This window comes from Ursus americanus, chromosome 16 (assembly GCF_024610735.1).
Source record: "Ursus americanus isolate L20-20 chromosome 16, mUrsAme1.1.p, whole genome shotgun sequence".
Classification (NCBI taxonomy): domain Eukaryota; kingdom Metazoa; phylum Chordata; class Mammalia; order Carnivora; family Ursidae; genus Ursus; species Ursus americanus.
Window position 1 is genome coordinate 32,287,147 of NC_142142.1, and position 14,477 is coordinate 32,301,623.

General features: G+C 40.8%; 1 protein-coding gene across 2 annotated transcripts in view; it reads right to left on the reverse strand.

Annotated features, from left to right (window-relative positions):
• FAT3 (FAT atypical cadherin 3) overlaps nt 1-14,477 on the reverse strand; it is a 638,491-nt gene that overhangs the window by 329,974 nt on the left and 294,040 nt on the right. For both annotated transcript variants that reach the window (XM_045790757.2, XM_087868258.1), the window contains exon 3: nt 9,093-9,407. In XM_045790757.2, coding sequence (XP_045646713.2) covers nt 9,093-9,407 — 315 coding nt within the window. The remainder of the gene's footprint in view (nt 1-9,092; nt 9,408-14,477) is intronic.

Genomic DNA, 14,477 nt, shown 5'->3' on the forward strand with positions numbered 1-14,477 from the left:
ATTTGGTCTAGTAAGCAGAGTACTGCAGTAGGAATCCCTGACCCTTGGGTCTGTGTACTAGCCTCGCCCCCTTAGGAGAGCTCAATGTTCCCATCCGTACCTAGAGACTGTATGTTATAGTAGTTTCCTAGGGCTGTTGTAGCAAAGTGCCACGAACTGGATGGCTTTAAACAGTAGAAATTTATTCACCTACAGCTCTGGAAGCTGGAAGTCCAAGATCAGGGTGTAGGCAGGGTTATGCTCCCTCTGAAGGCTCTAGGCAGGGATCCTTCCTTGTCTTTCCCTAGTTTCCGGTGGTTGCCGGAAGTCCTTGACATCACTTGGTTTGTGGCATCATTACTCCTACATCGCCATCTTCACATGGCTGTCTTCTGCATTAGTGTCTCTGTGTCCAGATTTTCCTCTCCTAATAAGGACACTAGGTACTGAATGAGGGTCCACCTTAATCCAGTATGACGAATTTTAACTTGATTATATCTACAAAGACCCTATTTCCAAATAAGATCCCATTCATGAGTACAGGGAAATTAGGACTTCAACACCTTTGGTGGTGGGGGGGGGCACAATTCAACCCGCAGTACACCAGTTTTGACAGTGTCTATACAATCATCTGAAAAATTTCCCAGATCCAAAGTTCTAGGCTCATTAAAGTGTTTACTGAATTTGCTCCCATTTTTTCAAATCAGATAGCCTTTGTCTTTAGCATTAGGGTTCATTAATCAGACAAACCCTAGCTCTGCGCCAACCAGCTGGGTGACCCTGACTAATTGCCTGGGAGCCCAGAGCTCCATTTTCTTTCCAGGATTGCAGTGCAAGCTAAAGGAGAAAACACCAGCATGGCTGGGGCACAGAGCAGCCCTATGCTCTGGGTGAAGGTTCCTCTTCCCACCTTCCTGCCATACCTGGGAGAGAAAGGCACAGGCCCAGGCAGTATCCAGGGGTCTCCCTAATAATCGCAGGGAAGAATGTAGAGAAGCAAGCAGTGGTTTCAATTAAAATTCACTGTTTCTCTCAGAACAGAAGAAAGTAATAAACCAATGCAGTAAATTAATGCTGTGGAATTAATGCCCAGATAGAAGAAATAAAAGAGAAATTTATGACCTTAATCAATCTCTTTTTAATATATATATATATATATATATATATATATATATATATATATACACACACAACTGCATCATCTGCTTTATTTACACCCTCCCAAATAATTCTCAGTAATTTTCAGCAGCAGCTATGCCAGCAGCTGAGCCCAGGGGCAGGCTAGATATCTAGGAGCACCACCCCTCCTCCCCACCCCTCCTCGGTGGGTTAGCAGGACAGGGGAGCAGCACGGAAGGCTGAGCACCAGCCACATGGAATGACCAGCATCCTGTCCCTTGGGAGGCAGCTCTGAGCCACCTACACAGCTGGTGGGTCCCCAGCCAGGCGGTGGCATCATTCCCTTCCTTCCAGGGGTGCCTGCTCAGTCCTTTCTCCCTTTTGCCAAAATTCCCCATTCCTGACTGTCATTATAAAATCTTTTTTCCAAGTAATAGTTGTATTAATGCAAAGATCTGAATCTCATAAATGGGTAGAAACACATACTGTTGCCTAACTAGCAGTCCTGTCCATTGCAACTTGACTTAATTTGGGGGTGGGGTTCAAGGATTTCCTTCCTGTTACTGATGGGGTCACCAGTTCCCACTTGGCTAAGTCTTTCCAATCCTATGTAGCATCTAAAGATGGTGAGCTGGGCACTGGTCTAAGTCCCCACAAATCTACCAGTCGGTTGGGGCTTGTGAATGAACACTGCATACTTACTAGGGATGCCAACGACCTCAGAGAGCCTTCATCTAAGTACATGACTACAGAATCCTCAGTGGAGGTCAAAAGGATTTTTTTTTTTCTTTTTCAACCACCTTTATTCCAGGGAAGGAACAAACCCTGTATTTATCCATCAGAAGGCTGACATTAAGCAGAAACAGGATTTGGAGCTATGTAAGCATTTCAAGGGAATAAACCTGGGAACCCTCAAAAATAATCTATTCATGCCATCTTCCGAAGAATGCTGTTCAACACTGACTCTAATGACAATTCCGTTACAGCCAAATCCTCTCCAAATACTAAGAGAAGGGAAGAGGATAACTTTACCTACATTCATTCTGTTTGAAGTTTTGTTATTACTTTGTTCTTCTTTTCCTGATGGATTGGATTTCAAGTATTCACAGAGCCTTTAAAATACAAAGAACCTAGAGTCACAGGGAAGTGCTAAGCAGCTCTAGATTTCTTCCCATTTTTGTTTTAGTTCGTTTTATTATTGATACACATATGTATGCATATATATCTATATATGTAGATATAGGTAGACATGCACACATTTTTCTTTCTTTCTTTTTTTTTTTTTTTTTTTTGGTTAACAATACCATCACACCTTCATAGCCAGTCATTCGTTTTGTACAGGATGCTTTGGTAAGGCCCATATGGAAAAGAGTCCTACAAAATATTCCATATTCATTCACTGGTTTTCAACGAAGGTAATTTTACCCCCAGGAGACATTCAACAATACCAGGAGGTATTTTGACTGTCACGACTCTTCTCCTACTCAGTAATGCATAGGGCAGCCCCCACCATGAGACTGTCCAGTCCAAAATGTTAATAGTACTGAGGTTGAGAAACTCTGAAATTAGCATTTATAATCATAACCAGCAATGCAGACAATTTCGAGCCACAGGAAGGAGAGCCACAGGCCACAACAGGAAGGAGCATAATCTCCCTTGCGATGGCCAAGCCCTCTGCCCCCTCAGAAGCCCACCCCCATGTCTCCAGGCCAGAGTCGTGAGTTGATCAAACAGGGAAACCCACAGCCTCCCCGGGAACATAATGACAGTGCAGAAAAGTTCCCTTTGTCCTTGTTCATTTGGAGCACACTCACGGGGATGCAAAGGTCACTGCTGAATTTAAATAACCCCCCAGTGATAAATCTGCATGAGCCCGATTTGTTCTACTGGACTTGTTGGATTAAACGAACACAATTTAATGTTCTATAGGACAAGGCCTCCTTTCATGGCTGAAAGAAGGAGCGAGGGTGATTTACAGTTTCATACATACTCATTCGCTACATTATCTGCTTTGTGCCTGTACTTATGAATATCGGCTCATCATCTAGCGGCCATTTCTACCCATTCAGGAGAATTTAGCTTTCCATTAGGAAGGAATAAGGAATAAGAGACGGTAACAAGAGGTTTCCACAGTGTTCATGCTGAAGAAAAAGCACCAATATTTGTACCCTTGTCCCTCACCTTGTGTGTTTTTTCTTTTTAAGCTCTGGTTTGATACAAACAAGGCTTCCTTCTGGTTTCCAGGAAAAGGTAGTTTCCTAAGCAGATTACCACCAAACAGGGCTGTGCATCAACGTAAGGATTAGGTTACTGAAGATACGAAATTATTCGTGAGTACCGCTATCTTACGAACTAACCCTTTTTTATGATGACATACTAATATCAATGTTTGCTTATTCATTAAAGTAGACCTGACCTTCACTTAGTAACAGCTTCCCCTTCTTTCCACATATTTGGATATAATACAAGTGCATCCAAACATTACATAACCCAGATTTTTATTAACCACAGTCTTAGGAATCAGTGATGTTTTCCTCATGGATGATTAAAGTGACTGGATTTTCATTTGTCTCCACTTCATAAAACACAAAGTATAAGCAAGGTTATGAGAGATGATTTTGGGGATGGGTAAAGAGAGCACTTTGAATTCATAGTCACACCTCAAAACTCCCGCACTGTGAGGGAAGAGTGCATGGATAAATTATAAGGTGGGCTACCTTGTCCTCAGCTGCTTGTCTCAGCACCGTGTTACCTCCCTCTTTCGTTTCCTGGGGGTACTAAAGTCTAGAGCCTTGCTAACGAGGCTCTCTGGGGAAGCAACATCAGCCTCCCCTGGAACTTGCTAGAAATGTAAGTTATCAGGCTCCACCTCAGCAATCTGCCGCCTAATAAGACCACCAGGTGATTATTATCATGCTGAAGTGTGGTCTCAACTTTTCCTTCTGTTACCCTTCCTGCTGACCAAACACTACGTCTTCTACCATTCACCAAAAGGCATGTTAATAGTATCTGGAGTTGATTAAAAAACAGAGGACATCCAGTATTCTAATAAGCTATCCCTCCCATTATAATAGGGAAAAAATGTCTAAATCCAAAGATACCAATAGATGAGGGTAGAATTTGAGATGTCCCTGCAACAGACACACATTTGAAGAGGATCTCTGCCTCTCCACCCACCGGGTGGGCAGGGCAGCTGGTCTACCCACACATAAAGCATCTATTGGTCAGGTTTATCCCAAGATGTTCACAGAAAGTAAAAGAGAGTTCAGCTTCGTCACCACTCAAACACAGGTGGAGATGCCAGTGACCAAAGCGTGGGTCAAATGGAGACATCACAATTGCAGGAAGGAATTCAGAAAGCCTATGCCTTAAATAATCGACCAGCAGAAGCTGTAGAAGAAGCAAGGATCACTTTCACAGACACGGGCTCTCAATGCAGCGTATGCCAATCCTGGTTGTATGTTTAACAGAGGCAAAGGGAAATTATGTATGTATTGTCCCCTCTGAAAATATTATTTTAAGTTGGCCTCTCAAAGGAAAGAGATACAATCCAAGACTTTTAAAAATCCAAAATCACAAAAAAACCCCACAAAAAAAAACAAACCAAAACAAACAAAAAAAACACACAAAAAACCCATGAAAGAGAAGAGATACACATATTTGTTACTTCTAATATCTTCCAACACTCCAGACATTTATGAGTCTTTTAAAATTCCTTTCCTAATGGTATAATGCCTCTCAAACTAGCTTAAGTAGCAGCAGATGGGCTTTCAAGGTCAGCTGAACTTGTTTATATTCCCTGGGTAGTTTTCTGGCTCACTCTCTCTGCAGATGGACCCATTCTTCAGGGCCCACTTCAGATTTGGGAAGTCCTTGCCCCAGCCCCCCTCTGACATATTACCCTGTTCACAGCTTATATTCCACGGAGTTTGACCACTTATTTCTTATAAGCTGCCTTACACTCTTTGCTAAAAGTACCTTGTATGTCCTATTTTTCCCATGAGAATAAATGCCCTGAAAGCAGAAACTATCTCATGCTTCTGTTCTGCCTGCCGTCCTACAACACCTGGGGTCTAAAACAGCAGTGGTAGACAATAGTGCATAATATACATTATAAACCTGAATGGAAGGTTCCAGGGCTATACACCATGTGGTGAGGAAAAACACTGCTGCCTTTCAAGTACACCTTCCTCCAAAGACAGTGCTCTGAAGACTATGCGTGCAACTTACAGAAACCTTATTCTAGAGGGGACTCCAGGATGATGGGTAATAGCAGCAACAACAGCTAACATCTACTGAGTGCTCTATTAAATGCTGGCATGCCTGCGCTCTGCTAAGTGGTTCCCATGCTATAGATACAACTAAAATAAACATTCTAAAACCCTAGAGGAACTTCTCACACCTGTTCCCCAATTGAGCCTGGATGACTAATCCATGGCCAGCTTGGATTTTGTTACAAGGGCTGGAAGCAAGCATTTTGAGTACCTGTTCACCCAAAGAGGCAAGTGAATACCAGCCCACTGGGTGACTCCGGCTCAGAATGCATGGGTAGGGCTCCGGTTACTCACGAGCGGAGGCAGACATCCACAAAGATGCTGCACTGAATGGAATTCAACTGCTCAGACTGGAGTTAATCAAGGGTTCTCTGTACAGGTCAGAAAGGACCTCAGAGGTACAGTTTTTGTTTTTACTCTTAAGCCACAGAAATTATTGGAGAAGGTCCCCAGACTATTGATTTTATGTGGTTTTAGGTCTGGTAGGGAAAAAAATGGCATTTTGGGTAGAGAACACTGTTCAACAGAGAAATTTCTCTCCCTTCTTGGGTCTGGGACATCTGTTATCTGCTGCAAGCTGTGGACCATAAGCACTGACATTATTTGAGCATGCATTAATCATTTAAATCTTGTTTATTATGGAGCACATTGCCAAAACAAAACTCCATAAATTTCAGCTCTACCACAAAGGAAGGAATGAAAGGTCAGTTTACTAGAGTCTACATCCAGTTGAAAAAAAATCTAAAGCTAAGATCTTTAATAAATATACTGGTTGGGTGCATCTCCCACTTCCTTACTAAAAAATGTTACATTAACATAACCATTTCGGACAAATGGCTTTAGAAAGACAGGAAGAAATGCTAAAACATTAAGTGTCCCTGTAGAGAGTTTGTAGAGCTAGCTAAAGATTGCTCCATAGGCAGCATTATATGAGAGCAACAATCTTCACAAGAATTACCCCAGGCTTGCAGTTCTGTGAATCTCCATAGAAAGAAGTAGAGTGATAACATGATTCTTTCAGAGCTTTGGAATTTATCAACAACTTTCAAACACATCACAACTTTCAGTCTTCATGGGTAACCCCCCAATGAAGTACGTAATGTCATTTTCATTTTACAGATAAGAACGCGAGGTCCAAGAAGAGTGAATGATGTGTCTGCAATTGGAGGTAAGGCAGTCAGGATGGGGTATCACCTCTTGTTGCGGTTTCAATGTTCCAGGCACTGTGCTAAGCATTTCACAGAGGACTCCTATGTTCCTTGCAACAATCCTGGCTCAGTAAAAACTAAAAATTTCAGAGAGGTTCCACAATTTTTCCAAGTTCGCAAAAACTGGTGAGGTCAGGAGCGTCTGATTGGGTTTATGTTTCCCCCTGGTGTGGTCAGTGGTGTTTCCCAGCGAGGAAGTAAAACACAGCGACTTAAAAACCAGGACTTCTAATCCCAAATGTTACCTCCTCCATGAAGCACTCCCTGACCATCACTCTCACCAAGGCCATGTTGAGTGAAATTCCCCCACCATAATCAATTATCGTACTCTTTCACTGTGTAATAAACGTGAGTTATTTTGTTAATTTCATGTACCTTTGGGTCCCAGGAAGGTTTAGACCAAATCTTAAGTTTATAACTGTTACTAGATTTTGTTTGGAAACTGGTAGGCACAATAATAAATGGTAAGTGAGTAAGTGAGTCAATAAAATCCAGTGTTTTCTTATCATGTGCTTGAGAATTACAAAGTAATGCTCTATATTTTTTTTAAACAATTAGAAAAATAAGTCTAAAATCCCATTCCTGGCACAAATGGCTTTTTAAAATCTATGGCAAGAACAGGGAAATTATAAATATAATTAAAGCTCTTATTATGCATTATAGGCTAAATTGCGACAATACAAGAGTTTCTGAAAATTCATGGAAACTTCTAAAATCTGCCTAAAAGACAACTTTAGTGACATGAGCTTTAGTGACATGTTCTTCTCTGCATATAATATACAGCCTACGTTCTTCACATCCAACCCAAATCCTTCCCTGTGACTTCATTCTAAAATATTTGCAGTCATCAGAGGAGAGAGAGAAGAGTTGAAAATGTCCTTCTGTAATGTCTTTTAACTTCTCAAAAAGAAGGTGATGGGCTCACTCTGAATGACTCAAGTGGCGATGGAATTACAAAGAAGGCTGCAGGTGACTAGGGGTGTTTCCTATTCCCCAGGGACTGTGAAATGTGAAGACATCTGTGTCCTCAAAGTCTTTACTATGACATTTGGCGGGGGGGGTCTGTGTCCTCTCTTTCTCTCTCTCGCTCTCTCTCTTTTTCTCTCCCCCCCCTCTTTTTCTCTCTCTCTCCTTTGTAAAGTACCTGAATTCGTTTCTCTGTCACCATATTCCAGAGCCCTTAGTTCCAGTGAGAAAGTGAATCAGGAGGGGTTTCTAGCACAGGTGAGCGGTCCCTCAGGGTCCTCAAGCAGTTTCCCCTATGTAACACGGCTCTGAAAGGTTGAGCTAACCTCCAGATCTCTGATTCTTCTCTTTCAAGTTCCAGCAGGTTTCAGTCAGACACTGATAAAAGACGACCACTCTTTGTCTAATAACAAAATGCAAGTGAAATCCTGATTCAACACTGTTAGCACATGAGACCCTGCCTAGCAAGATGACTGACCCACTTATAATTAGAGAAAATCAATTATTTCCAAAAAACATGGCATTCTCTCTCAAGTATGTTCATAGGAATCTGACATTTATAAAATACATGCGGTCAGCTGTATGTTTCCTCTTTAACAAACACGGAAGGAGAAATAACTATCAACTCCATCAGTAGTTTGTTACGAAAACTGAGTATGTCCACACCAGCAAATATCAACTAACCTAACTTGTCGATTCACTTGCCCAGGGTGAAACAGCAATAGCATCTTTTTTGCATTTTTCTAACTTTCAATTAATTCAAACTCTAACTATCACAACTCTCACTGATGGTTTGACTCGCTTGTTCAGATCTAAACAAGGCAAGTCACAAGAAAGCAAGGAACCTCTGAGATCTTCCAATGTATGTACCTGTCTCGGAATACAATCTACCAAACTCCACACCTGCCCCTTTTGAGCCTTACCCAACAAATTGTCAGTACAATCTCTAGAAAGTTTTTTAAGCAAAAGACCTGAAAATTTAAAGGTGGTACATTTTATGTAAAAATCAAGACACTGGAAGTCCTTCTAAACGTTGACACTATACTCAAGGATACTATAGGAATCACAAAAAATCTGGGCCTTAAATTTAAGGCTTAAAGGAGATCATTTACAATAAGCTAGATGGTCAAGCAAAGGAGAAGCTCCTAGAAATACAGGTGTCACAAAGCCATCTTACCCACAGAACCCAGCATCGGCCAGGTTACTCCCTTCTCAAGAAAGACAAAGAATGGCTTGGGAACCACTTTTATTATTATTATGAGAAAAGCAAATCTAAAGCTTTCTGGGAAAGCTTCTAATTTCTATTAGATCACTTCACCTTGGTTCAGCTGAAGTTAAAACATTCCAATCAGAATATACCACGTAGAATGCTCACCTTTTCAGAAACTACCCCAGGAAAAAAAAAAAAAAAAAAAAAAAGAATGTTGTCCTCCACACCATAAAATAAGTCAGGGAAAAAATAAAATAATATAAATAAGCAGGTGTCAGGCTGATGGATTTAAAAGCTGGACAACCAACGAAAAAAGTCATGTGAGCATTCCCTTACCTGTTTTGGTATTGATGGCAAAAAAATTCTGGGGATTCCCACTTGTAATCCTGTATGTCAGTTTCTCATTGGAACTGGAGTCGGGATCCTCAGCCTGGATCTGAATGACAGATACATCCTTTGGAGAGTTTTCCATGACAACAGGATAATAAATAGGTTCCGAGGTCAGGGGGGCATTGTCATTCACATCTTCAATTTCAATGTAGACCTCAATAGTGGAATAAAGTGGAACAACGCCCCGGTCTGTGGCATACACGGTCAGCCAGTAGGACCCAGTTGTCTCTCGGTCAAGAATGTCTGCAGTGGAGATGACTCCTGAAAGAAAAGCAGAGAGAACATGACTGCTACAGCAAAACTGGAAGACATTAAGTAATTGTCCTCAATTCAGGGGGGTTGTGCTAAGTAATCTTGGCATATAAAAAAAATCCTTAATACAAATTCAATTAAGATGTTTTTCTTTACGTAAGAAAATTATTTTCTGAAAACCATATTAAATAGCTCTCTTACCATTTAAGAAGTCTAATGACATTCACAAATACTTTATTTGAATTTTGGGGAAAAGACATACCTCAACACATGTACACATACACATACACAGAAGACAACAGGGAGCAATGGGAAGAGAGTAGGACAGAGGTCAAAACACTTCCCAAGACGCATGGGAAATCAGGGCAATGTCAGGTCAGTATCTCCATGTGACCTGATATTGAGTTCATTTCATATGCAAAAGAAAGCTCTCCTACGGTAAATTATTTTATTTGTTCATTCACAAAAATGAAAAAGACCTTTCAAATGTTCTTTTGCCAGTTAGGTTGGAAAACATTTTGCATGCAGAGATGTAAGCTTCCTTCACAGTGTTTCCCTGAAAATCCAATGTCATAGTTATTCCAAAAGAATGATAGAAGAAGCCATACCAACATGGTTTCTGAATGATCTTTACCCCATCAAGAACCCTACAGAGGGCTCTAAATAAATGCTGAGCCACTCTGAGAGCTACTCATGGACAATCATTTTAAATTAGGAGCAGAAAAATGCCTGATCTCCTCCCTTCACTTTTCCCATTTCACGGCCGAAACAAGTGCCAACCAGGAAATCTGATGTCCGCCAGAAAAGCCAGAGAGAAAACACACAGCTCTAGAATATCTTCACAGCGCTCACCCAAAACACCCCAGGCTACAGAAACTTGCTGCAGGAGCTCCTACGCATTTTCACTGCGGTGGGAAAACTTGGGCTTAGCTTATAAAATCTCTTACAGGAGTCAGGATACTTGTGGAACGCATGCAATTTGTTTAAATCCTTATACCCCAAAAAACACCCATGGAAAAATTAAAAAAATAGCTCTCCATTTCTGGACTGAATTCTCTATCCTCTGCATTCCCATCAGACTTTAGACTGTATTAGGCACATAGTTTGGCCTACAGACCCTGGATAAGCAAAATGCCAAGTACAGCAACTGGAAGGGAGGAGGGCATTATCTATCCAGAAACAGGCTAGGATACTCAAAGTTGCCTCAAATTCAGAATGGCGAATATTCTAAGGGAAGGAACCAACTGATGGTGAAGTTCCAGCTCTAAAGTAATCCAGCAAAGAACCCTGCACAGTGTTATGCAATGGGACAAAAGATAATCTTTTTTTCTTTTTTAAAGATTTTAATTTTAAATAATCTCTACACCCAACATGCGGCTCAAACTATACAACCCCGAGATCAGGAGCCACATGCTTTACCGACTGAGCCAGCCGGGCTCCCCAACAGAAGACAGTCTTAAATATTCTCAATGGAAATATGTAAAATATGATGGGTTTCTTGTAGATCCACAGGTGTTATCTAGAAGTCAAAGCAGAGATGCCAATACAGCGTTAGAAGAATAGATAGCAGGGGCGCCTGGGTGGCACAGCGGTTAAGTGTCTGCCTTCGGCTCAGGGCGTGATCCCGGCGTTATGGGATCGAGCCCCGCATCAGGCTCCTCCGCTATGAGCCTGCTTCTTCTTCTCCCACTCCCCCTGCTTGTGTTCCCTCTCTCGCTGCCTGTCTCTGTCAAATAAATAAATAAAATCTTAAAAAAAGAAGAAGAAGAATAGATAGCAGATAGTAGGGTAGGAAGAAAAACAGGAAGAGCAAAACAAAGTGATTAAAAACTTACTGCTATGTGTCCATTGACCAAATGAGTAATAGACACCCTTAAAACTGGGCTGAGACACGGTAGAATGTCAACATGACATTAAAGTCTAGAGAGGCTGGAGGGCCAGAGACCTAGTCAGGTGAGAGCACATCCACAGGACTCAGGAAAATCACAGACATCATACCCAGTTTTCTGGAATACTCAGCAGTAAAAGCCATGAGCCACCATACAGACATGGGTGGCACTGCCACCCAGGGGAATTAGAGCTCTTCACATCAGAGGATGGTCAAGTGACATGAAACCAAGCAGTTTCTGGAATGAAGACAAAGAGTAGACTGGCAGGATCTGGGATGCAGGGTATGGGTTGCGAATAATGCTCTAGAGATGCTGGGAAGCACATCTTGCATGAGACCTGTCAATTCAATTCATAAGCATCTACTGGTCCTTGTGCTGGATGCTGCAGGAATAGTAAAGAGCTGAGAGAAGATCTCTGTCTTCAAGGGACTCAGAGTCTTGCTGAGAAGCCAGATCTCTAATGAAATCAGCTCTGAGGGAAAAACTAAACGTCCAATAGCCAGGAGGACTCAGTCACATCTGGTTTGGACTGATACAGTAGGAAGGGCAAAGAACCCAGTAGAAGAGGGTGGGAGGCAAGTGAAATAGCACTGACCGAGCATTTATAATGTGCAACAGAACTCTCTATAATATGAGCTTTATAATTCTCTTCTACGGATGAGCCATTAAGTCTCAATGTGAGTAGGTAACTTGCCCAAGGTCACATGGCTAATTGTAAAGGAACTTAATTCTGTCTGCCTAAATGCCCCAATTTCAAATCCAGACGCCATTACTTGGACAAGGTGTTTAAATGAAGCTAGCCTAGTTTTATCTCAGTGTTGCGGTGATCATGTCATTAAATATATGTCAAGAGCTTAGCAAAATACTTGCAACACAGTAGATGTTGAGTGTATGTTCTATCACTGTGAATCAAAGCAACACCAAAAGCCTTGTAAAGAGTCGCCACATTCCTAAGCAAGGGACAATTCTGAGAGGAAAGAAGTCTGGGATGGACTACTGTGTTATTTTTTTCTCCTCTCTGGTCGTGTGGCATTCCTGCACTGTCTTTGTGACTTGCTCATGACATACCCTTACGTGACAATAACTGGCCTATTCAGGAAACAGCAAAATAAGTCCACTAAAAAGAGAGCATAACATAATAAGCAACCAAATCAAAGAAGTTGGGTCATCTTTGTTTAAACCTTGCCTGACCGTCTACCATGCAAGCACTCATTGCACTCACATGCCCCCATGAGCATGTGTGCATGTGCGTACACACACACACACACACACACACACACACACACACACACACACAGATTTGCAGAATTGCTTTGTGATCCCTGGAAGTCACTTAATTCCCTTTTCTTGCACCTGTCAAACTGGAAGACAGTATATTACAGGCTTTGGACATTAAATGATTTTGAGAAGTCCTTGGATGAAAGGCATCCACTAATGCCAATTAAAATATATGAGTGGAATTTTACTCTATTTTTAAATAAAGGATCAGACATGTCCCTGAAAATTAGAATTCTTTCTCATTAAAATAAAATGTCTGTGGCTATATTTACTCACTAACTAGAAGTACGAATGAGTATCTTGGAACATAGTGTTCAGATATCAGTCTCATGGTCCAAAACTGTGAGGACAAAACTAAAGCATGTGTTAGCAATCACTCTAAGGTTCATCCAAGGCTCCATATTAATCAAACTAATATAACCAATGCCCAGTGACAACATTTCCTTCCTTCCTACTATGCTCTCATAGCTAATTATGACCTATATGGTCATAACTAAAAATGTAAACCCACATGACCTTTTCTATTAAGCAAAAACTCACTTTGGAGGTTGCCCAAAGATCACCAAAACCATGTCGTGACCCCTTAGTGCTGTGACAATCATCACACATTACTTTTTAAAAATTGAGCTCTAACTGACCAACAGTGAACTACACATATGAAAAGTAAACAATTCAGTAGGTCTTGATACCCATGAAACCATTGCCACAATCAAGATAACGAACATAATCATCATCCCCCAAAGTATTGTCCTTCCCGTTTTTAATCCCAATTAAAATGTTCCCAATTCTCCCTACATCCAGGCAACTGGATTAGCTTTCTTTCACAACAGATCGATGTGCATTTACTAGAATTTTATGGAAATGGAATCATGCAGTATGTACTCTTTTGAATGGCTTCTTTCACTCAGAATAATTATTTTGGGATCCATCCGTGTTGGGATACACACACACACATATACACACCCTCCCCCTCAATGTATCATTCCTCTTTATTTTTGAGTAGTATTCCATTGAGTATATTTGTTTCAACCATTGACTTGATGGGCATTTCGGCTGCTTTCTGTTTTCAGATATTACAAATAAAACTTCGAAGAACAGTTATATGCAAGTTTTATGCATAAGTACTGTCATTAGTCTTGAATAATCACCAATGAGTAGAATGGCTATATTACATGGCAGGTATATGAGTGCACCATTTTACATTCCCACTAGCAGTCAATATGGAACATTGCAGTTGCTATACATCCTCCCTTGTGGCATAGTTGGCATGGTCAGTTGCCTTAATTTTAGACATTCTAATGCAATGTAGCGGTAGCTTGTAGTTCTAATTTGCATCCACCTGATGATGCTGAGCATCTTTAAAAGTGCTGGTTTTCAATCTGCATGTCTTGTTCGGTTACATGTTCAGATTGTTAATCCATTTTCAGACTGAGGTTTGTTTTCTGATTACTGAGATTAAAGAGTTCTTTACATATAGCTAAAAATCCTTTATCAGACATGTGATTTGTAAATATTTTCTTCCAGGCTGCAGCTTGTCTTTTCATTCTCTTAATTATAGCTTTTGAAGAACAGAAATTTTTAATTTTAATAATATCCAATTTTAAAATTTTTCTTTTATATATCATGCTTTTGGTGCATGTAAGAAGTCAGTGCCTAATCCAAGGTCACAAAGATTTTCTCCTACATTTTCTTCTATAATTTAATAGTCTTACGTTTTGTATTTACATCTATGATCAGTTTTCTATAAATGCTTGTATATGGTGAAAGGTACGGATCGAAGATTTTTTTTTTTTTGTATGTAGATTTTCATGGTTCCAACGCCATTTGCTGAAAAGATGATCTTTCCTCCACTGAACTGCCTTTGCATCTTTGTCCAAAATCAATTGATCATGTACGTATGAGTCTATGTCTG